The 24,241-nt window shown below is 36.8% G+C and overlaps 1 protein-coding gene across 14 annotated transcripts in view; it reads left to right on the top strand.

Moving 5' to 3' along the window:
• Window positions 1–24,241, top strand: part of UVRAG (UV radiation resistance associated) — a 331,316-nt gene that overhangs the window by 202,657 nt on the left and 104,418 nt on the right. For 10 of the 14 annotated variants that reach the window (XR_015141562.1, XR_015141561.1, XM_086338466.1 and 7 more), the window contains one exon: window positions 2,243–2,408. Coding sequence is in view for 10 of the 14 variants with exons in the window: in XM_086338466.1 (XP_086194592.1) it covers window positions 2,243–2,408 (166 nt within the window). In the remaining 4 variants the exon portion in view is untranslated. Of the gene's footprint in view, window positions 1–2,242; window positions 2,409–9,202; window positions 9,385–24,241 lie in introns of those variants that run through there. The other 4 variants (XR_015141563.1, XR_015141564.1, XM_086338473.1 and 1 more) reach the window with 1 other exon arrangement.

Below are 24,241 nucleotides of genomic sequence, written 5' to 3' on the forward strand. Positions count from 1 at the left end.
AGATTCTTTACCACTGCACCTCCTGGGAATCCCAAAGTACACAAAGAAAAATCCAAACTTAATGTAGTTTTATTCTTCATTACTTACTGAAAGTTTTCTTTTTCTTCTTCTTTTTGTCTCCCTTCAAAAGAGGATTCTTAAAGACCAAGTCCTTGTACTAATAGGAATATTTTCAATTTAATAAGCCCTATTCTTAAAGAAAACAGGAGGTGGGATTCAGCAGCCTCTTTCATGGAACTCTTTGTCCCAGCTGTGATTCCAGGGATAGATACTTGAATGGGCTGGGGTGTAGATACAATTCTCGTACTCCCGCATTCATAGTTTTTACTTATATGGCTTTAACTAACTCACTTATACCACTTGAATCTTATTTTTCTCATTTCTAAATTAGTAGCATCAGATTCAGTGATTTCTAAGGCTTCTCCCAGCTCTGATATTATATGATGATTAAATTATATTGTGATGAATTTACAGTATAATATAATTTTAGTCTCTATGGTAGTCTGATATGCATATTTCAACAGAAGTAAAGTATTGTAGTACTCAAGGTACTTGAGTGGGACTGAACTGGGAGCACATGGTCTCTAAAAATATTTAGGCATGTCCAATAGTCAGTTGAAAGGAATGCTGTTTGATTTTTTTTTTCATCAATTTGATTTGAGAGAACATGTCACCAAAGATTCACAGACTTTTCATGTGTTTTTTGCTCTTATTAGAAAAGAGTGAAGAAACTAAAATAATAAACATGTGTCATATGCTTCTAGACTCCCAAGTTAGAAAAATTGTTATGTATTCCACAGTAACGTTCTGCAACAGTATGGTAGAGTGCTTAAAGACAAAGGCCTTGGTGTCAGGTCAACTGCTATACTCACTGTATTAGTTTGAACTGGTTCCTTAACTTCTTGAACCTTATTTATTCATCTGTAAATTGAATGAAATAGCATATAAAACATGCCCAGTTTATTAATTTTTGACGAATGAGTGACTGCCAGAAATAGAGCACCATGGTCAATTCCTGGCAGGAAGAAAAAAAAGTGTACAATAAAAGTTACCTATTTTTACCGTATGATCAAAGAATCTGTTTTGGTAGTCAAGTGTGGAGAATGTACTGAGTGGTATATGGCAATAGTGGCTTTCCTATACAGTAAGAAGATAGTGCTTAGATAACCAGGTTTAAATATAAAAGAAGAAAAAAATAAATATAAAAGAAGAATGTGGGAAATATTACTAACAATTGAAGTTAAAGTTACTTTTAGAAATCAGGAAATATTCAAGCCAAGGTCATCTCAATCATTTTAGCCTTTCTGTAGCCAGAAGTATTCCAGATATGTGTTAAATCTGTGTGTGTGTGTGAGAGAGAGAGAGAGACAAAGAGAGAACTTTTTAAAGTATTTTAAGAATATCATATACCAAGTAGTTACTTTTTTTTCTCCCTTGGGGCAAGCTTAAAACTTCTTATTGTATTATTCTCAGTTCTGAATACTTGAATGATTATCACTTCATAGGCAGTAGCAGAAATCTAGATGTTGAGTTAAAAAATCTGTGACTTCTTATAAGCTATGTACTGTAGGATACATGTATTCTTTTTCCAACACTTACTTCCACCGAAATTGCATCAGTAGGACGTATTAATATATGAACAGTCTGGTTTTTTTACCTTTTACAATTTAAAACACTTTTTTTCACTATCCTATCTCAAACATCACTGACTTATTTAAACAATGCTCTCTTTTTGAATATTGAGAATGTACCCTGTAAGGATGTGCTATGCTATTTCACTTCACCTTAGAATTAATAGTGTTGTACAATAGTGTTACAGTACGACTATTTTGCTTAGTAAAGACGTTAATGAATAAAATGTATGATGTTTATATAGTATGCAATGTTTAAATCTCGGAAACTAATTTTCACATTGTATAATAGACTCAAGTATTATTTTTGGCATTAAAGATGCTGGGAAAGAAAGTAATGAAGACTTGACTGTACGAAGAACTCTTAAGATTATATATCAAATGTTAATCTCACCACATTAATTATTGGGAAATAGTTTTAAATATAGTAGATGAAATTTCAAATCTTATTAATATATTTAGATGTGTGTAAAACCATAATTTATATAGATGAATAATATTTTATCAATTATTTCTTATAAAATCTCCCTTGAAATTGATTCGTTATGATCTCATGGCTTCATTTATGGAGTAAATTGCTGTTTTCTGTTTCTCTGTTTTTGAATTAACAGCAAAAGATGATGGGAGCATTGCTGTTGCCCTTGGTTATACTGCACATTTGGTATCCATGATCTCCTTTTTCCTACAAGTGCCCCTCAGATATCCTGTAATTCATAAGGGGTCTAGATCAACAATCAAAGATAATATTAATGACAAGCTGACTGAAAAGGAGAGAGAGTAAGTATCCTTTTACAATATACTTTTAACATTGGGCCAGTATGAAGCATCGGGTGTATTAACAATATAAAAGGTGACCTAGATTGTGGTAATTTTTGTATATCCTTTGTGTAGTGCTCCATTTCTTTTAAATAAAATGTAGGCAGAATTGCTGCTGCTGCTGCTAAGTCACTTCAGTTGTGTCTGACTCTGCCTATAATCCCATAGACAGGAGCCTGGGGGCTATAGTCCACAGGTTGCAAAGAGTTGGACACAGCTGAGCGACATGCATGCAATAGTGGCCTTACAGAAAGCATTATGAAGTATTCCCTCTCTTCTTCTTTCTTGGAAGAGTTTGAGGTTTGCTGTTAATTTTTCTTTTAAATGTTTGTTAGAATTTACCAGTGGAGCCATGTGATTTTGTACTTTTCTTTGTTGGGAGGTTTTTGATTAGTGATTCAATTATAGGTCTGTTCATATTTTTTATATATTCTTGACAGTTTAGGTAATTTGTGTGTTTCCAAGAACAATACCATTTCATCTAGGTTATGAATTTGTTGGTGATAGTAGTTCATAGTATTATTATATAATCCTTTTCATTTCTGTAAGCTCTTTAATGATGTCTATTTTCATTTATGATTTTAGCTGTTTGTGTCTTTTTTATTTTCTTATTGACGTAGAAAACTTACCTAGAATAAGAAGAATTGATGGATCTTTTCAAAGAACTCACTTTTTATTTTGTTGATTTTATTATTTTTGTATTCTCTTTTATCTCCACTCTAATCTTTATTATTTCCTTCATTCTGCTAGCTTTGGGTTTCATTTTCTGTTACTTAGATGTAAAGTTAGGTTACTGATATGAGAGCTTTCTTTTTTAGTGTCAGTGTTTTATATCTTTAAACTTCTACTTCCATAATAAATTGTGGCATGTTACATTTTTATTTTCATTCATCTCAAAGTATTTTCTAATTCCCCATGTGATTTCTTCAGTTAACCCATTGGTTGTTTTAAAAGGGTTTAGTTTTCACATTTGTGAATTTTCTAGTTTTCCTTCTGTTATTGAACTCTAATTCCATTGTAATGGAGAAATAGATAGTTTGTATGAGTTCAGTATGTTTAAATTTATTAAGACTTGTTTTGTTGCCTAATATATGGTCTGTCCTAGAGAATGTTGCACATGCATTTGAGAAGAAAATATCTTCTGTTGTTAGATGTAATGTTCTACATATATGTTAGGTTTAGTTCATTTATAGTGTTGTCAAGTCTTAGATGTCCTTACTGATGTTCTGTCTAGATATGCTGTCCATTATTGAAAATGGAGTGTTAAACTCTCCAACTATATTACTGTAGGACTATTTCTCCTTCAGTTCTGTCAATGTTTGCTTCTTTTATTTGGGGGCTCTGTCATTTGGTGCATATGTTTTGAGATACTATTTCTTGATGAACTGACCCTTTTATCATTATATAATGAACTTTTTTGCCTCTTGAAACAAGTTTGACCTAAAAACTATTTTGCCTGATATTAGCATGACCTCTCAGCTCTCTTTTGGTTACTGTATTTGGGAATATCTTTCCCATCTTTTCACTTTGAACCTATTTGTGTCTTTGGATCTAAAATGAGTCTCATAGGCAGTATATAGTGGATCATTTTAACTCCTTTCTGCGGATCTTTGCCTTTTGATTGGAAAGTTTCATTTACTTCTATTTAACATAATTTGTGGTATAAAAGGACTTCCTTCTGCCATTCCCCCTCCCCACCATATTTCTTAGACCTTTTTTGGTGCCTCATTTTCCTCCATTACTGCCTTTTTTTTTCTTAATTGATTTTTTGTAGTGTACCATTTTGATTCCCATCTCATTTCTTTTTCAGTGTATTTAAGATATTTTCTTATTGGTGACTCTGGGATTATAGTTAACATTCTATAACAGTCTACTTTGAAATACTAGCCACTTAGCTTCATTAGTACGTACAGACTCTGCTCCTCTATGCCTGTCTCCCCACCTTCAGGCTCTTACTGTCACTGATGACATCTTGATGCACTGTGTGCCCACACTGCTGTCTTTTTAGTTTACCTGTGTAGTTATCTTCCCTGGAGACCTTCGTTTCTTTGTTCAGGAACTGTGTAATGTCCTTCATTTCAACCAGAAGGCCTTAGCTTTCACTTCTTACAGTAAGCGGGTTAGCCAGAGGTGAAAGCCTAGGGTCTTCTCAGGTCTTTTCTGAACATGCATTCTGTTCTGAGCATGTATACAACGTCCTTTGTATTTTACAATTTTTTATTTAATTATTTAGTTTTTATTTTGTATTGGAGTGTTGGTTAGCAATAGTGTGTTAGTTTCATGTGCACAGCAAAGTAATTCAGTTAAACATATACATGTATCTCTTCTTTTTCTATTTAGGTTATTACAGAATACTGAACAGATATACCTACAGAATACAGTAGGTCCTTGTTGGTTATCTGTTTTAAAAATAGCCGTGTATACATGTCATTCTCAAACTCCTAATCTGTCCCTCCCCTGACCCTTCACCCCTGGTAACCATAAGTCTACTCTCTGTGAGTCTGTTTCTGTTTTGTAAATAAGTTCATTTGTATCATTCTTTCAGTTCAGTTCAGTTCAGTTCAGTTCAGTCACTCAGCCCTGTCTGACTCTTTGCAACCCCATGAATCGCAGCACACCAGGCCTCCCTGTCCATCACCAACTCCTGGAGTTCACTCAGACTTATGTCCATCAAGTTAGTGATGCCATCCAGCCATCTCATCCTCTGGCGTCCCCTTCTCCTCCTGCCCCCAATCCCTCCCAGCATCAGAGTCTTTTCCAATGAGTCAGCTCTTCGCATGAGGTGGCCAAAGTATTGGAGTTTCAGTTTTAGCATCAGTCCTTCCAATGAACACCCAGGACGGATCTCCTTTAGGATGGACTGGTTGTACTTCCTTGCAGTCCAAGGGACTCTCAAGAGTCTTCTCCAACGCCACAGTTCATTCTTTAAGATTCTTCATATTAGCTATGTCATAAGATACTTGTCTTTGTCTGACTAACATCACTTAGTATAGTAATCTTCATGTCCATCCATGTTGCTGCAAATGGCATTATTTTGTTCTTTTTTATGGCTGAGTAATAGTCCGTTGTATATATGTACTATATTTTCTTTATCCGTTCATCTGTCAGTGGATATTTAGGTTGCATCTATATCTTGGCTATGGTGAGCAGTGATGTGATGAGCATTGCAGTGCATATATCTTTTCAAGCCATGTTTTTCTCTGGATATATGTTCAGGAGTGGGATTGCTGAATCATACAGCAATTCTGTTTCGGTTTTCTGAAGAATCTCCATACTGCTTTGCCCAGTGGCTATACCCACTTATATTCCCACCATAACTTCTGATTCCACAGTGTGTGGGGATACTTTTGAATACACTAATTTCTGAAAGAAGTTCTCCGCAGCTGTTCCTCCCAGACTAGACAGTCTGTTGTGTGTCTCAGCCTTAATCTTTTGCCTAAGGAAGTAGTTAGGTTTGTTTGTTTGCCTTACTTCTTGAACATTGTCCTGTTTTTACTCTCTGAGTGAGTTCTGACTAGGCAAAACAAAGGCAGGTGCCTTGCATTCATCCTTCAGGTTGCCCCCAGACAAGTTAGGACAAACCAACACAAATTTTTTACGGTGCTGGTAAAAAAAATAAGATCTGCTCTGCTCCCTTAAGAACCAGGAGTCAGGGCCTCACCCTGGCAGTCTGCTGTCTGTAGGACCACTGCTGAGCTGGAGAGGAGGTGAGGGACAGGATAAGTAAAAATACTGCAAAGTGTTCCTTCTGATTTTGAGTTTGCTTTTTCTTGATTGATTGCTCAGCCAGTTGTGAACCTTTGATGGACAGTTTTTGCTTGATTTTCTTTTTTTCAGTGTTTCTCTGTAGGGACAAGTCCGTTGATCTACTTACTCTACCATTTTTGCTGATACCATTCCATTTGTTCATGTAATGATGAAAAATACTACTTACAAGGGATGAAGGGATCCCCTAGGTGGTTTTAAGAGGAGAGAATACCATAACCAGATATAGATATGTCTTTCACAAAGATAACCTTGTCGTTTTGTGCAGAATGCCCACCTCTCCCAACTTTCTCTTGGCTCCATATTAATAAAATTAAGTATCTCTCCAGATTTTTATCAAATTTGCTCATGATGATCTGCCTTAAAATAATAGTTATGTAGGAAATTACTTTGGGAGCTTGAAGGAGGGGTACTCCTCAGAATGATAAATACTGTCTCTCCAGATCAGCTGTGCACGTTAATTTGTGAAAGGAGCAGCTCTACATGTGGGCACTCCATGTAGTGTATGCTCCAGTGTGAGTAGTCGTGATGATGTGCTTATTGACTGATTGATTTTCCTAAGCAGTCTGGGAAGGCCAGTTAGATTTAGGTGATTACATTGCTCTTTTTTTTTTCCCCTTTGGCAGCCAGGAAAACCACAAGAATTGCTTTTTAGTGAATGAATTTTATATTCTACCTCTTTCTTCCCCATTTTACTGAAACAAAAAATGTATTTTATTGATTCTAATGTAAGTACTTTTGACATCTTATTAATAAATATTGCTAAAAATGAGATACATCTTCCAGTTAATGGCATGATAAATATGGTGTTTTATCATATAAAAAAATAAAAAATGATATTTTTATCTTTTCTTAGTGGTACATAAGTTAATAATTCAGTTCACAGTTGAAGCAGTCTTATATTTTATGAACTGTCAAATATTTCCTCTGGGGCAGTAAAGCACCTCAGATCCTTTTTGGAACAGCATCGATGTGTAAATATATCTCTAAATACAAATGCATTTATTAATTATGGTTATTGATTAAATCAACCTCTCAGTTATTAGCCTGGATCACTGAAAGAGTGTGTCGATTTTGATGTGAACTTTTCCAGGGTATTAGGTAGAATCAGGTCTTCATGAGAAAATAGGAATTAAATGATTCATTGGACAAATTATATTTAATGTAATAGGCCTAGGAATCCTCAGCTTCTGTCCTCTCTGATTACCGGTTTCCTCTGGCTATGGGCATGTGATACGTTAGGGTTGAGAGTCCTGTTTAGCTAGTTTTGCTAAACTAGGTTTTTTCCCTTTGTCTGGTCTGTTGGAAGCCCAGGTCTGGACTGACACCTTGCCCAAGCCATTACTGATGCACCTGCACACTGTAAAGGGAAACCCTGCAATCTTTGCTGCATTTCATTTTGAGGCTCAGACCACAAAACACAAAGGAATGTAGCCAGAGTCCAGCTGCAATGTTCCTTTACCCCTTATTTCTTTTTTCACTGAGGACCGAAAAGTAGATTTTAAAGTGATTTTTGAAATGTGTTGGTCATTGTTATTTCTCTCCTATTACCTAATATTAGGTAATACATTCACAATAGAGCAGTGAAACAGTCATTGACTAGGACATAGCTGGTCAGAGCATTTGGCTTTTTCAAGTCCTCAAAAGATGTCTGACATTTTTTTGTTTTATTCTCACAAGGAGAAATAGGGAGTGGTGTAAATTGGCAGGCACTTTTGAAACTTCCTGGCCTGTCCACCACAAGGTTTTACAGATCTCTAAGAGCTGGTCAGCTCTTTTCCTCTAGTGGAATTATTGAAACTGAGAGAAATGTTAGTGCTGCTTTTCCCATTTCATGAATATTTTTGTGCTTATGTTTATTCCAATGGAAGATCTTGACTAAAAGGCCAGGAGTTGCCTTTTTTACCTGATTGATTCTGATTTCTTTTAAAAACAAAAAATTCTAGAGTACAAAGAAATTGTGATATATCCAAAATCAGATATTCATGGGCCCAGACCATAGTCACTGCATATGGATCTCCTGCTCATGAGAGAAGGAATAGTCTGTTTTAATGATCTACCACCTTTTTTTGTGAGTGGGTGCATGTGGCGATCGTGCATACTTATCTATAAAGGAACTGGCTGGACAGGTCCCCAAGTCTGTGACTTGAGCCGCTTGTAGCCACCTGGCCATGTCTGGATGTTTATGGATGTTTATCTTCCCCTTCAGCATAACCAAGTTGCCTTTTTTTCAGAGGGGAAGGGACAAAGGAATTTGCAAGTGGCAGTGATCAGACTGATTCCTGTCTCTGTATTCCTATAGCCTCTCTCTTGACCTGGTAACACTGACCTGTTAATAAATGAATGTGAATTTTTTCTAGTGGCATCTCCTTGAAACCGTTAAAATACTTTGAATGTTATTTGCATAAGTAGCAAATTCTCCATAGCAATAGTGACTGGCCCTTGGGATTTCATTGGCATGTATTGAAGACATAAATGTTTTCACGCTGCTGTAATTTTCAGACAGCTATAATTCTGACTCCTCATTTCTGTTTTTACCTGCTTGGTGCTGCTGCTGCTGCTGTTAAATAGCTTCAGTCGTGTCCGACTCTGTGCGACCCATAGACGGCAGCCCACCAGGCTTCCTGTCCCTGGGATTCTCCAGGCAAGAACACTGGAGTGGGTTGCCATTTTACTTTGCTTGTTTAATGCATACTTAAACACCTGTGGACACATCTTACATTAAAAATTCTTTCCTATAAACACTTTCAGCTTCTGTTTGCTAATCAAGCTGTTCTAATATGAAGAGTTCAGAAGTGGTCACCGTTTCCACTAAATTGCCATGTTTGCTTTCATGGCGTCCAATTAAATCAGATGGCCTCCTTCCAGAAGTGGGAGATTTTCACATCATGCTTAGGCTTAAATGCTGTGGCTTTAATTTTCAACTCTTCTTCTGTTTATCCTATAAATTAGAACACTCTTTGTAACCTTTCATCTTCATTTTATTATAGGTTGTTGTTCAGATGCTGGCATTTAAAGTACTCAAGAACTCAGACCTCAGATCTTTAAATTGAACAATGATTGTTACGACTTGAGGCAGTGGGTGAACCAAATGCTGTGGTTTTCTATTTTTTTCTTGTTGTGCAACTTAGAAGTATAATCAAATAAATGTTTTTCAGGGTGACTAATATAACTGAAATGAATAGAATTATTAGTTCTTTCAGGTGTTCCACTTGATTACAGGAATGTGACCTAAGTTGAAAAATTGCCGTTCGTGTGAAAGCTTTCCCAAATGTCTTCGGTCCAGCTCCATTGTAACTACCTAAGGGTATACCGTAAAACAGAAATAGAAGGGGAAAAGTGTTTCTGTACCTGCTGAATTGTAGACATTGTGTTTTAGAACCAGACAAAATATTCCTAGATCGTATGATTCAACCCTTCATTTCACAAATGAAGGTTGAACAATGAAGTAAGGTCATATAAGAAGTTAACTAAGCTTTCACTTTAATCTGTTCCACTGAGGAAATGAAGCCCCAGAGATGGTGTACCAGTTGTAAGTGAAGTATTTTTAAGCAAACATTTTTCGGAGATGGAAGGGCTTCCCCGGTGGCTCAGTGGTAAAGAATCCTCCTGCCAGTGCAGGAGACGTGGGTTCGCTCCCCGGGTTGGGAAGATCCCCTGGAGAAGGAAATGATAACCCACTCCAGTATTCTTGCCTGGGAAATCCCATGGACAGAGGACCTGGCAGGCTGTAGTCTGTGAAGTTGCAAAAGAGTTGGACATAACTTAGTGACTAAACAGCAAGACAAAGGAGATGGAAGAAGTGTATTTATCAAAAAGGGGCTATACATGAGACTGAAATACCCGTTTCCTTTTTAGGGAAAGCTCACTGGTGAAAAATGCCTTGATGTAAATTCCTGTATATTATGTGGAGTTCCCATGTTAAGTTCTTATTGAAAACATTAATTATTTAAATCTTATTTATCTGTTGGTTCACTTTGACATTTTTTTTTTCTTTAAAAGCTACAGTGCACAATGCTTCTCTTTTCTTCTCCCTTTCCTCAATTTATTTAAACTGGGCAGTTTTTTGTTCATTTTGTTTATTTTATTTTTAATTACTTAAGGCTTTGAAGTTACATTGGGACTTCACATCTAATCAAGAGTGACTGGGGAAATGTCCTCCATTTCTTGGTTCACCTGGCATAATATCTGTGGCAGTAGGTTATCATGAGGTTTAAATGAAGCACAGTGCTTGACATGTAGATGATGCTCAATAAAATTTTCCAATTACTGTTATTTATACATTGAGCTTTGCAACAGGAATTCCAGGCAGCTGTGCAATTTCTTTTTTTTTTTTCCCCCCACTAATTCTAGGTGCTTAAAGGGAAAGTTGGCCTAAGAAAAGGTTATTGTTGTTAAATCCTATTTGACTTGACTCTGTGACCCCATAGACTGTAGCCCACCAAGCTAGACTCCTTTGTCCATGGGTTTCCCAGGCAAGAATACTGAACTGAGTTGCCATTTCCTTCTCCAGGGGATCTTCCCAACCCAGGGATCAAACTCGTGGCTCCTGCATCAGCAGGTAGATTCTTTACCACTGAGCCACCAGGGAAGCCCAAGAAAAGGTTAAGGAAAATTAAAAATGCAGGCCCCATAGCATAGTACTAGATTTTGTTTTCTAGAAACACCAGGAGGTACATCATCTTTCCATCAGTGGTGTGAATGGAGAGGACTAATGAAGTTTCCCAGAGCACGGGGTGGTGGGGGGGGGGGGCGGGAAACTATTGCAGATCTTAAGGCTTGTCTCTTTTTTCTTCAACTGCTCAGGGAGTTTACTGCCTTATATACGCTAATGAGGCAAGTAAGTGTCTGTGTTTGGAATCTATCAGTATAGTAAATACTGAAGCCCTTATTCTTAAAAGAAACTTAGATCATGTTCAAATAATTCAACAGTTCCCAACCTGGCCCTCTACTTACTCTTTTTAGTCTTACCCCGGGGTACTCTCAGTTCCTGACCTGTGCTTCAGTCAAACTGTTGTTTTCCAAACACATCACATTATTTCCCACTTGATACTCTTTGTCCTTACTATTCTACTTATCTGGAATGCCTTCCCTAGCCATCTCTAGGATCATAATTGCGGTTGTACTTAAAGCCTTTCTCTTATTTTCTAAAACTTTCTTCATAAAGTCTTTCTTAATTCCCCATTGTTTGATGGACTGTAATAGCCTTCTGTAATCCTATGAAGAATTCTCTCTATATAGTACCTCAGAAATGAACTATGTTGATATATGTTCTCATTTCTTTTTAACAGCAACTCAGTGATACAAGTATTTGTCCTATTCTTGTCTGAAATGTTTTCAGTGTAGAAACTGCATCTTACTTGGCACAAAACTCATTCCATTGCCTTACCGAGAGCCTTGTATTGTGTAAACACTCAATAAATATTTTTTTTGAGTTGAATTAGGAGAGCAAAAGGGATGTTACTTTTGCAAATGCTATTAAGTAATCTGACACTCCACATTCTAGCCCATAGTTTTAACTCTAGATGCTCTGGCCAGGACAATCCTTATTTCATACACTCCCTTAGGACCATGAGAAGCTATTAACTTCAGTGCCTGTTGTAATCCAAGGCACAGGCAGCAGTGCTGATGGGGTTGTGTTTAGGAGTGAGAGCAAAGAGTGTGTTTTAAATGAAGAATCCCCATGGAAATTTAGGCAGGAGAGATCAACAGAATAAAAATGCAGAAGGTGGTTGCTGGGTGAAACAGGAAATGAACACCTTATGAAGATTAGGCATTCCACTGAGAGAGGGGAAATGTAGAAAACGAGTCAAAAGTAATTGCGCAGCCATTTCATCGCCGATACTTGAGAGCACACTGCTGGGTGTGTTGTTTTTAATGAAGTGTGCTTTTATAGTGCTGATGTTATTATCTGGATGAGGAAGTCTTCTCTAGTATTATTGTCATCTCAGCTTTCTGCAACCAACTAAATTAAAATACAGTAATGTAATGAGTCAGTGGAATAAAAAAGAAAACCAGATGACTCTGACATGTGACCCCAAGTTGAACTTACTGCTTTTCTGGTTCACAGTGTAGTCCAGTCAGAGTAAAGAGGTTCGATGTAATGCTTTGGAGGAAAAGGGAAGGTAGAGGAATAATATATTTAGTTAATAGTGGGCTATGTCATGGGTTAAATATTGCTATATTATTAGAGTATCTGAGATCAGTGTTTCTCAACAGGCGGTCCCCAGAGCCTCACTGAGTTCTCCAGGTAGCATGGACTGGCCTTCTCCAGTCTATTATTATTGTGTATCATATGACAGCATAGATACTTTGGGTTCTGATATGAATTAATCATTTACTTTAATGAATAAGACTTTATTGATAGTACACTGGGGCTTCCCTGGTGGCTCAGCTGGTAAAGAATCTGCCTGCAGTGCAGGAGACCTGGGTTTGTTCCCTGGGTTGGGAGGATCCCTGGAGAAGCAAATGGCTACCCACTCCAGTTTTATGGCCTAGAGAATTTCATGGACTGTGTACAGTCCATGGGGTCACAAAGAGTGGGACATGACTGAGCGACTTTCAAAAGAGACTACATTGAAAGCAGCTCTTTCTTTCCTTTAATTCTTTTTTTTTTTTTTTGTGGCTGTGCTGGGTCTTAGTTGCTGCGCAGAGCTTTCTCTAGTCGGGACAAGCAGAGGCTACTCTTTGGTTGTGGCACATGGGCTTCTCATTGCGGTGGCTTCTCTTGTTGCGGAGCACGGACTCTAGGCACGCGGGCTTCAGTAGTTGCCACATGTGGGCTCAGTAGTTGTGGCACATGGGCTTAGTTACCCCGTGACATGTGGAATCTTCCCGGAACAGGGATTGAACCCCTGCCCCCTGCATTGGCAGGCGGATTCTCAGCCACCAGACCACCAGGGAAGTCCTCCTTTAATTCTTATGTTTGATTTTTGGTAGGCAAACAACAAGGGACATGAGGATAATTATATCAAGTCAGAAAGTTTGGATTAAATGATTTGTGGAATCTTTTGGTTTCCTGAAGGAAAAAATGGATAGAAGGAGTAAGAAAATTATTTTTAGGTAGATATGAACTATTTTAACTTCCCAAAGCATCTTACTGTAATAGTTCTGTAGACAGTTTCCTAGTGGTAACATTTATGTCCTGGACAATAGTACATTATACAACAAAGTAATATTCTTTGAACCACATAGTTCTATTCACCGCCATGTTTTATACCTCTCCCTACAATAATTTAGTTATAAGATCACCAAATGTAACCTCTGAATCAGATTAAATGATCAATTGATTTTCAGAGTGTTTTTCTTCTCTAATTCCTTGAAAAATTGATATGAAAGTTAATTCAGGTATAGTTAAATCACAAGAGATAAATTACAAAAGGTGACATCACTGAAGTCAAACCATACATTGAGGCCTAGTACATATTTGTCACTGTACAAGATGCTGGCATTAGGTAAAATTACTCAGCTGTCAAAGTAGTGTCAGGAATGGAGAGCAAGTCAGTAGACAGTTATCCTCAGCATTCTAAGGCTCGCGTTAGAAATACATGGGATTGAGTTGAATAGTCAGCAAAGGTATGTTTTAGGAGGTGGCCCTAAATGTCTGAGCCCCTGAGTGTGGAAGAGACTTAGAAGCTGCCCAGCAGACTAGATAACAGCGGAAACACACATACCCGGCACAAAATAGGTATTGCACCTTTGCATTGATCAAAGCATCTAGTTTCTCACTCAGCCTGGTGAATGACTTCACTGTACATTGCTCAGTGGTTTTCTCTTAGGCATAAATAAAAGAAATGTCAATTAATAATTCAATCCTTAGTGGACATAAAAATGAAAATTACTTTCAAAGATGATCAGGTTTGAGTGTCTAAATAGCAATAAACAGATATTCATTTATTCAAAGCATAGTAATATATAAAGTGTTCTGGATCACAGAGTGGTTATAATAAATATGTGACTACTTTGACTTAAACATATATTCACTTCCATATATAATTATTTAACAGGGATAAACTATATTGCACGTAAATAATTAAAGTATTCTAAACTTAAGAAAGGAGAAACCGTGGCTTTCCACTTTGACTTTTCTGAAAGAACTTTGGTGTCAGACGTATCTTGAACCACTTTATTTCACCTCACTAGTCTCAGTGTGGGCTTCCCTTGAGGCTTAACTGGTAAAGAATCCACCTGCAATTCAGGAGACCTGGGTTCGATCCCTGGGTTGGGAAGATCCCCTGGAGAAATGCAAAGCCACCCATTCCAGTATTCTGGCCTGGAGAATTCCATGGACTCTATAGTCCATGGGGTGGCAAAGAGTCGGACACGGCCGAGTAGCTTTCGCTTTCACTAGTCTCAGTGTACTCATCTGAAAATGAAGACAGTGGCTTTAGAGAAATGTGAAGAATTAAAGAGGGAATTTATATAAAATTGCCATTGCAAATAATAGTCACTCAGTAAATATTTATGTATTGAGTGACAATAGTAAGTAGAAATGAGAAATTTGAAAAGTCCATGCCTTCTGATTCAGAAAAGATCTCTTTATAAATCACAGAAACATACAGACCTTAATATGGGAAATGATTCATATATTTGATTTCATTTTTTAAACTACAATTTCTAATAACATAAGAAAAATTCCTCAGTCTCACTAGTGATCAGGAAAATGCAAATTAACTCCACAAGAGAACCATTTCACATCAATCAACCTGGCCAAAAAAAGAATGTCTGTTTAGTACCTAATTTGGTGAGCATATAGAAGAAAAGGAACTTTCATCCGTTGTGAGAGTTTCAATTAGTTTGTATATTTCAGAGGGCAGTTTGATAATAGAGTTAAATCTGCACAAACCTTTCTCAACCTAACAACCTCACTCCTGCTTATATATTAGATTCTTGAGGAGTACATATATGTAGTCTACTAATATTTATTGTGTCTATATTATATAGATAATTAAGCGAATTATTTCTTGGTTACTTCAGTTACTCTGTATTGGAGTTTTTCACAATTATAAAGCTAGTATTTAATTTTTGTTAAGTGCCTCTATCCTTTTGTACTATTCCTCTCAGGGTCTCTGTTACAGTGAAACATTATTTTCTATTTTTCTTAAAGCTACTTTCTTTAAGACTAGAATATGTGTTGCTTTGTATACAGCCTCTCCTTTCTCATTCCTTACACAGAGTTGATACAGTGAGGTTTTTTTAAATTCATGTCATTTCATATATCAGTTCTTGATTCATATTCATATTCATTTATACTAGTAATTCCCTGTATTTCCTTTTGAGCAAATACTGATGATAATCATGCCTCAAATTTTGAGTGTTACTGATTTATATTATTGGAAACCTTTTTAAAATTTACAAAAGAATTAATTCTTCCCATAGTGCTTGTTAGTAACTCCCATTAATATAAATGATGACTCCCAGGTTCATGATGTGGCGAGTCTAGTGCTGAAAAATGTATAAGTGTTAACTGTAGTTAGTTATAGAAATTTACTGCTGTAAGTTAATTAAACACCAGTAAGCAACAGGAGCATTTCATTTAATTTGTATAAATATAAGGTTGGTAACCTACTGAGAAGTGCCAGGTCTCTTGAAGTTTGATTGTCGGCTATACTAAACCTTTTAAAATATGTAGATGATGACTGAATTTATTGAGACAACTTCTGTTGTAAGATATCCCATAGAGGGGATATTTATTTTTGAGTGTGCAGTAGCATAATTTTGTCATTTCTGACTTTATGGTTACTAGAGGAAAAACTTTTTAGAATTACCTCCTAATACTGAATTTGCTAAAGAGTGTTCAGTATGAAAGAGTCAGGAATTTCTTTTATTATTTTTCTGGCTCCTATATGATTTGTGATCTTTGCATAAATCACAAAATGAGAGATTCATACGTTGGTCAAAGAGGAATTTGGTAAATAGCATATAATTTTCCTTCAGAGATTTCTAGGAGAAATGCTAAGCAGTATTCCGTCCTAAGGGGATACAGGTTGTCACATTTAATTGGAGAAGTTTCCCTTCTCATGTTGTATCATTCGGGGGAGCCTATCTGTCTTTTTAATACGCAATTTGGAATAGTATTTGTGTTATCAAATTCAATATGGTTGAATCTAGAGATTGTCCTACTGAGTGAAGTAAGTCAGAGGAAGACAAATATGATAACACTTACATATGGAATTCTAAAAAAAGGGGTCCAAATGAACTTATCTACAAAACAGAAATGGAGTTACAGATGTAGAAAACAAACTTATGGTTACCAGGGGATGAGAGAGAGATACATTGGGAGATTGGGACTGACATATGCACACTACTATATGTAAAATAGATAACTGATGAGAGCCTACTGTCTAGCGCAGGGAATTCTACTTAGTCCTCTGTAATGGTCTGTGTGAGAAAGAATGTAAAAAGAGTGGAAATATGTATAGGTATAACTGATTGACTTTGCTGATTGACAGCTGAAACTAATACAACATTGTAAATCAACTATACTCCAACAAATTTTTTTAAAAATACTAATTCAAAAAGTTCATAGTATCAGAATTATAAACAGTGAAATTAACCTGCTCACCTGTTCACTCATTCTTCAAATGTTTAGCAAGTGTATCCTGCCCAACAGACATTTTTCTAGGTATTTGAGTTATAGTAATGAGCAACATCAAGAGTTTAAACCATCTTTTTTTCTTTTTAAAATAAATGTTTAGTTTAAAATCAATTCTGTAAGGGCTAGATGTTTTCATAGAGCAGATACAGACTAAGAGAGTGTATTATCTCAGCTTATTATCTAATTTGTGTTGGTCCTTTTATTCACTAACACTCCTTTTTTTACCTGGTATGCCCTTGTCTTAGGACCACATTGCAAGATTCATCCCAGGGAGAGCAAAAAAAAAAAAAATCTGATTTTGAACAGAGAAAGATATGGCTGGTTGATTGGTGGTTTGTGATATAAAATTAATTTCAACAGTCATTTTTTCACTAAGAGTAAAGGCCCAATTATTAACTAGACAGTACTTTTTAAAGTTTTAGGACCAACTTACAAATTACTAACTGAGAATATCTATTTTAGTTTTTTGGCTTTCAAATGAAAATAACGTAATTATACTTAAATGACCCAGTATTCACGCCCTGTAAAAATACACTGACATCAGGACCTGTTTGTGTGACAAGATTAATTCAGAGGAACAATAGTAGTGTTTACTCACTCAAAACTAGCCAATGAAATAAAAGCTATAAATATTAAATTATCAATGATTCATTGTTATCAATGTTTCACTCATGGGTGTACCTGAGTGTACATGTGTACACACAGAGCAACATCAGATAATCCTAGAAAAACATCCATTCCTAGAACTCAGTTAATCATCATGTTCACCAGATGTCTTTTGAGGAAAAGAATCCTCTTTTCTATTGTGTTTCAAACACTTGAACTCCTGGAAGACACTAAAAATCATTGTGAATACAGATACACTTGAAGATTGCCCAATCTCTATCATTATCTAAGATTCATACACTTACTGAAGGTTAAATTGCTTATAGCTCTTTCAGTTATCTCTTTTGCTACTTTGCTGTTAAGCTGCTAAGTCACTTCAGTCATGTATGACTCTGTGCGACCCCAAAGACAGCAGCCCACCAGGCTTTCCCGTCCCTGGGATTCTCCAGGCAAGAACATTGGAGTGGGTTGCCATTTCCTTCTCCAAGAAGTTGCTACTTTAATCTTTTATAAAATATCCTAAGAGTAGGAAATCCAAAAGGGGTAATCCATGGATATACAAAGGAAGAAAAGTCAAAAAATAGGAGAATATACGTCTAAGGAAATAATAATATTTTAAAAAGGACTGCTAAAAATTTCAGAATTTCCAAAAACAAAGGAGGAAATAGCATCCATAAAGAAAAAGAATGAGAGTCTATGAAACAGAAAAAGGTAGTTGTGATGCGTAAAACATAGAAAAAAATATTTTAAAACCTTCATAAATAGTAGACTAGACACACTTAAGGAGAAACTTTGTGAACAGTAAAATAGAAATGAAAACATCACCCATTATGCAGCCCAAAGAGATAAAAAGATATATGAAACAAATTATAGGACATAGGGATTATTAGAGAAGTATCAACATGTATCTAATAGGAGTCCTAGGAATAGAGATTAGAGGGAATGGCAGTGAAGAAGTATTATTTAAAAGTGGCTGAGTAAAAAAAATAGAGGAAATTATGACAACAAAAAAGGAGACACTTATAGATACAGTAGAGATTGAAAAATCATTACATACTATGGACAACTTTTAATAAGAATGGAAATTTTTAGAAGTATAACAAAATTGATTTATAAAGAGATGGAACACTGAATAGGACCTGTTTCCAGAGCATCATAGAATAGATAACTGGTTGTTGTTGTTCAGTCATTAAGTTGTGTTGGACTCTTTGTGACCCCATGAACTGCAACATGCCAGGATTCCCTGTTCTTCACTATCTCCTGGAGTTTGCTCAAACTCATGTCCATTGAGTCAGTGATGCCATCTAACCATCTTATCCTCTGTTGCCCCCTTCTCCTCTTGCCCTCAATCTTTCCCAGCATCATGGTCTTTTCCAGTGAGTCAGCTCTTTGCATCAGGTAGCCAAAGTATTGGAGCTTCAGCTTCAGCATTAGTTCATTCCAGTGAATATCCAAGGTTGATTTCCTTTCCTGATTGGTTTGATTTCCTTAATGTCCAAGGGACTCTCAAGATTCTTCTCCAGGACCACAGTTTGAAAGTATCAATTCTTCAGCAGTCTGCTTCTCCATGGTCCAACTCTCACATCCATACATGACTGCTGGAAAACCATAGTTTTGACTATGCTATGCTATGCTATGCTAAGTCGCTTCAGTCGTGTCCGACTCTGTGCGACCCCATCGACAGCAGCCCACCAGGCTCCGTCATCCCTGGGATTCTCCAGGCAAGAATACTGGAGTGGGTTGCCATTTCCTTCTCCAGTGCATGAAAAGAGAAAAGTGAAAGTGAAGTCACTCAGTCACGTCCAACTCTTAGCGACCTCATGGACTGCAGCCTACCAGGCTCCTCTGTCCATGGGATTTTCCAGGCAAGAGTACTGGAGTGGGGTGCCATTGCCTTCTCCAAGCTTTGACTCTATGGACCTTTATTAGCAGAGTGATGTTTCTGCTTTTTAATATGCTGTCTAGGTTGGTCACAGCTTTTTAAAAGCACGCGTCTTTTACTTTCATGGCTACAGCCACAGTCCAGAGTGATTTTGGAGCCCAAGAAAATAAAATCTCTCATTGTTTCCCCATCTATTTGCCATGGAGTGATGGGACTAGATGCCAAGATCTTAGTTTTTTAGAATGTTGAGTTTTAAGCCAGCTTTTTCACTCTCTTCTTTCACCCTCATCAAGAGGCTTTTTAGTTCCTCTTTGCTTTCTGCCATTAAGTGGTATCATCTGCAAATCTGAGGTTGTTGATATTCCTTCTGGCAGTCTTGACTCCAGCTTGTGATTCATACAGCCTGGCTTTTTGCGTGATATACTCTGCAAATAAGTTAAATAAGCAGGGTGACAATATACAGCCTTGATGTATGTAATCCTTTCCCTATTTGGAACCAGTCTGTTTTTCCATGTCCAGTTCTAACTGTTTCTTCCTGACCTGCATACAGATTTCTCAAGAGGCAGGTCAGGTGGTCTGGTATTCCCATCCCTTGAAGAATTTTCCAGTTTGTTGTGATCCACACAGTCAAAGGTTTTGGCATAGTCAATAAAGCAGAAGTAGATGCTTTTCTGGAACTCTCTTGCTTTTTCCATGATCCAGTGGATGTTGACAATTTGATCTCTGGTTCCTCTGCCTTTTCTAAATCCAGCTTGTCCATCTGGAAGTTCTTGGTTCATGTACAGTTGAAGTCTAGCTTGAAGGATTTTGAGCATTACCATGCTAGCTTGTGAAATGAGCTAAAGAATCTGCCTGCCAATTCAGGAGACTCAGGAGACATGGGTTCCATCCCTGGGTCGGGAATATCCCTTGGAGTAGGAAATGTCAACCCACTTCAATGTTTTTGCCTTGAAAATTCCATGGGCAGAGAGGCCTGGTGGGCTAAAAGGTCCGTGGAATTGCAAAAGTGTCAGCCATGACTGAGCAATTCACACACACAGCAATCTTTTTTTTTTTTTTTGGCTTCCCTGGTGGCTCAGAATCTGCCTGCAATGTGGGAGACCTGGGTTCAGTCCCTGGGTTGAAAGATCCTCTGGAGAAGGGAATGGCTACCCACTCCAGTATTCTTGCCTGGAGAATCACATGGATAGAGGAACCTGTCAGGCTGCTGTTCATGGGCTACAAAGAGTCAGACATGAGCAACTAGATATCTGGACCAACACTGAAAATGTAGTATTAAAAAAAGAATCTTAAATGTACCTATTAGTTAACACTAAAATAAGGAATACTTAGGTCAAAAACTGAGTGAAGGCAATAACTTAAAGAGGTACGGTAAGCAAACTTTTGCCTTGAAGGCATTTAATAAACAATCCGATCAGGACAATATGAAAAACAAACTAATAGACAAATCAATCTATGGACATAAATACAAAAATACAAGTTAAAATGTATGCAAGCTGAATCTAGCAGCAGTTCAGAAGAGTCCATGGTTCAGCCTTAAAGTCTTTTACATAATTTACTCATTAACAGAAATATTATATAGTTGTTTTAATAAATGCAGGAAAAGCATTCAGTAAAATTCAACACTTACTTAGAAAGACAATAATAGGTTTTCATTAGGAGCATAAACTGTGGAACCACATGGCATCAGTTTGAATCCAGACGCTTATTTATTGTGTCCAGTTGGCAGAATTGAAAACAACACTCCAGTTCCCACTCTCCTGATATACATGCCCTGTGCAGTTCCTTCTCCTTGGGTGTGACAGGACTCACATAATGGAGTGAATGAACGGAATTAATATAATGGAATTTCACTCCCATAATGAAGGCCACTAATCGTTTGAATTTTAAGTTAGTATTAAAGGAGATTATCTGGTGGGCCAGACCTAATCACCTGGCCCCCCAAAAGAGCCAAGAAGTAGTGACAGATACTCCTTGCTAACCTGCAGACATGCAGACTGCTATGTTGTCAACTGCTTATGGAGCAGGCCATGTGGCTAAGACACAAGGCAACCTCTAAGAGCTGAGAGTGAAATCCGGCTGATGGCTCACAAGGAGCTTGCTCAACCCTACAACCACAGGAACTGAATTCTGCTAACAAGCTGAGTGAGCCTGGAGAATGATGCTGAGCTATACATGAGAGCACAGCCTGGCCAATGTCTTGATTTTGTACTTGTTAGATGTTGGGCAGAAAAGTCACCTATGCTTTGCATGGACTTTTGACCTACAGAACATATGAGCTAATAAATGAGTAGTTTTTTTTAAAAATTAAGGTATGATTGACCTATAACATTGCATTAGTTTCAGATATACAATATAATGATTGAATATTTGTATATGCTGAGAATTAATCATTATAATAAGGCTAGTTACCATCCATCACCTACAAAATTATGATTTTTCCCTTGTAATGTAAACTTTTAAGATTTATCATATGTATTGTTTTAATCTGATAAATGTTTTATATTTCTTTAAAACAATAATAGGAAAATATTTCTTTAAAACAATAATAGGAAACCACTACACTCTGTGACCTTGGACAGATTATTTGTCTCCCAATGCTTTATTGTCTGTAAAATGGAGATAATAATAGTACCCACCTGGTTAGGAGTCTGTGTGGATTAAATAAGCCAATATATGAAAAATATATGTGGCATTTAGTAAAGCCTGAAATGATTGCAGATAGTAGTATCAGTTGTTGTAAAACTAGAAAAAAACAGAATTTCCTTAAAATGATAAAGAATAGTTATCAAACCTATAGCAACTATTAGGTTAAATAATGAAACTATTTCCATGAAAGTCAAAAAGCAGATTAGGATGCTAGTTATTATCTTTAGAATAAAATGTTATACTTGACATCCTGGTCTATGTAATTAATAGAGAAAATAGATGAGGTATAAATATTTTAAATGGATAAATTTTTACCAATATGAATATTATAATATAAAAAATGTGAGGGGATCTGTAAACTATTAGAATTAGAAAATTAGCGCATTTGTTGGATATAAAATCAGCATGAAAATTAATAAGATTTTATATATCAGTAATAACCGAATAGAAAGTGAGTACCATATGAGTACCTTGTGATATATTTAATAAAAATGTGAAAGACCTTTATCAATGAAAAATGTAAAGCATTATAAAAATGATAATGAAGGACATGAAAGATATAAATAAATGAATGTACATATATATATGTGGTTGGTTTAACTAGGTCATTTGCTACTCTGATTTTTGTGAAAGTATATCAGAAACTAATTTGGCTAAAAATAAATAGGATATTCAAGTACTTTTTGGAAACTGTGATTTTTTTGTGCAGAAAATCATTGGAGATCCCTTCTTCCTACCAAGGTGGAATTAAAAAAAATTCCTTGTATAAGTTAGTGAGTGAAAACTTTAGCATATAAGTAGCAAAAGAAAGGAAGGAAGGAAGGAAGGATGGAACACAGACAATGTAAAAAGCTTTTGGTTCAGTAGTTAAGGTAAACAGCTCAATCAAAGGATTATGAAAGGATATTAATTCCATCAGATTTCAGTCAGGTAAGCAGAATCACTATGAATATTATGGTATAAGGGAATTATTATAGGAGTAAGATATTATAAAATTGTAGGAGAAGCTGGAGAAGAGTCCAAAAGGGGGACTTGGAAGACTAGAGAAAGTCACTAACCAGTTCTACAGAAGCTTGGTGCAGGTGGACAGCTCAGGCCAGGAAATGGGAAGCAAGATCTCACCAGCTGCTGAGTGGAACCCCAAAGGAGAGCAGGTAGGGAGACGTCTATGGAAGACTGTTACTGCTGCATTTGTCAGTGGGCCTGGAGTCACTGTTTGTCAGCAGCACCAGCAGTTGGGAACAAGAGCTCAACGCAGAACGGGAGCACAAAGACCAGATGGAGCCGCAGGCGGCCTGATGTCTGTCTCTTACTGGGTCTAACCACCATTTGCCTCAGAGCTTAATGGTGGCTGCTTCACTTCTGTCTTCCAAATCTCATACCAATTGTTGTTCAGTTCTAGCCTGGATCCAATGGGTGATGGTATTCTGGGAAATAGTTCCTGTTTAGCCAAATGCACACAGTAAAAACCCACAATAAATATGAATAGATTCTGTATTCTAGGAATACAAAGATTAATAACAACAATAGTAGTCACTCAGAAAATTATAGTTGCTCTTACTGTGTTTCAGATACTGTTGAAAATGATTTACCTATATAATTATATATTTATTGTCACAACAGCAATATGAGGTTAATGCTGTTATTATTCCCCTTATAATAAAAAAAAAATATTGAGGGGAAAAGTGAGTTGCAGAATGATATACATGGTCTATCATTATTGATTTAAACATTTGTATTTTAGGAGTATAAAAAGTGATGTATATAGATGTTCACCAAATTTATAAAGCTAGGGGCTTGTGAGAAAAGCCATTGCAGGTGAAGTTGCTTGTCTGCCCACAGCCATTCTTGGATTCCTACTTATCAGCAGAGATCCATTTGGTTACTACTTTCTCTTCATTTGCTGTATGGAAGTTGGGGCTCAGCCCCAGGGAGCAAATTAGAACTGGCTTTTTACCAGTCAGAGTAATTCCATTCAATCACCAGTGCCTGGTTCCATGCATAAACTCTGTCACAGTTAAGGCAAGTTTTCTGAGGTGTTTCTGGGAATGGTTTTATGTACTAAGCCACATATGACTTGGGGAGCTAGTAATATATATAGATAGTGGCAGAGAGGAAGGATGGGAAATCCTGGGTTTTGGATAAAGTTATCAAGTTCCTGAGTTAGTTGAAACTAAAGACCCTGATGCTGGGAAGGATTGGGGGCAGGAGGAGAGGGGACGACAGATGATGAGATGGCTGGGTGGCATCACTGACTCAATGGACGTGAGTTTGTGTAAACTCCAGGAGTTAATG

Source organism: Bos grunniens, chromosome 15 (genome assembly GCF_055505025.1).
Source record: "Bos grunniens cultivar Pamir isolate PY7600 chromosome 15, Bosgru_T2T1.0, whole genome shotgun sequence".
NCBI classification, from domain to species: Eukaryota; Metazoa; Chordata; class Mammalia; order Artiodactyla; family Bovidae; genus Bos; species Bos grunniens.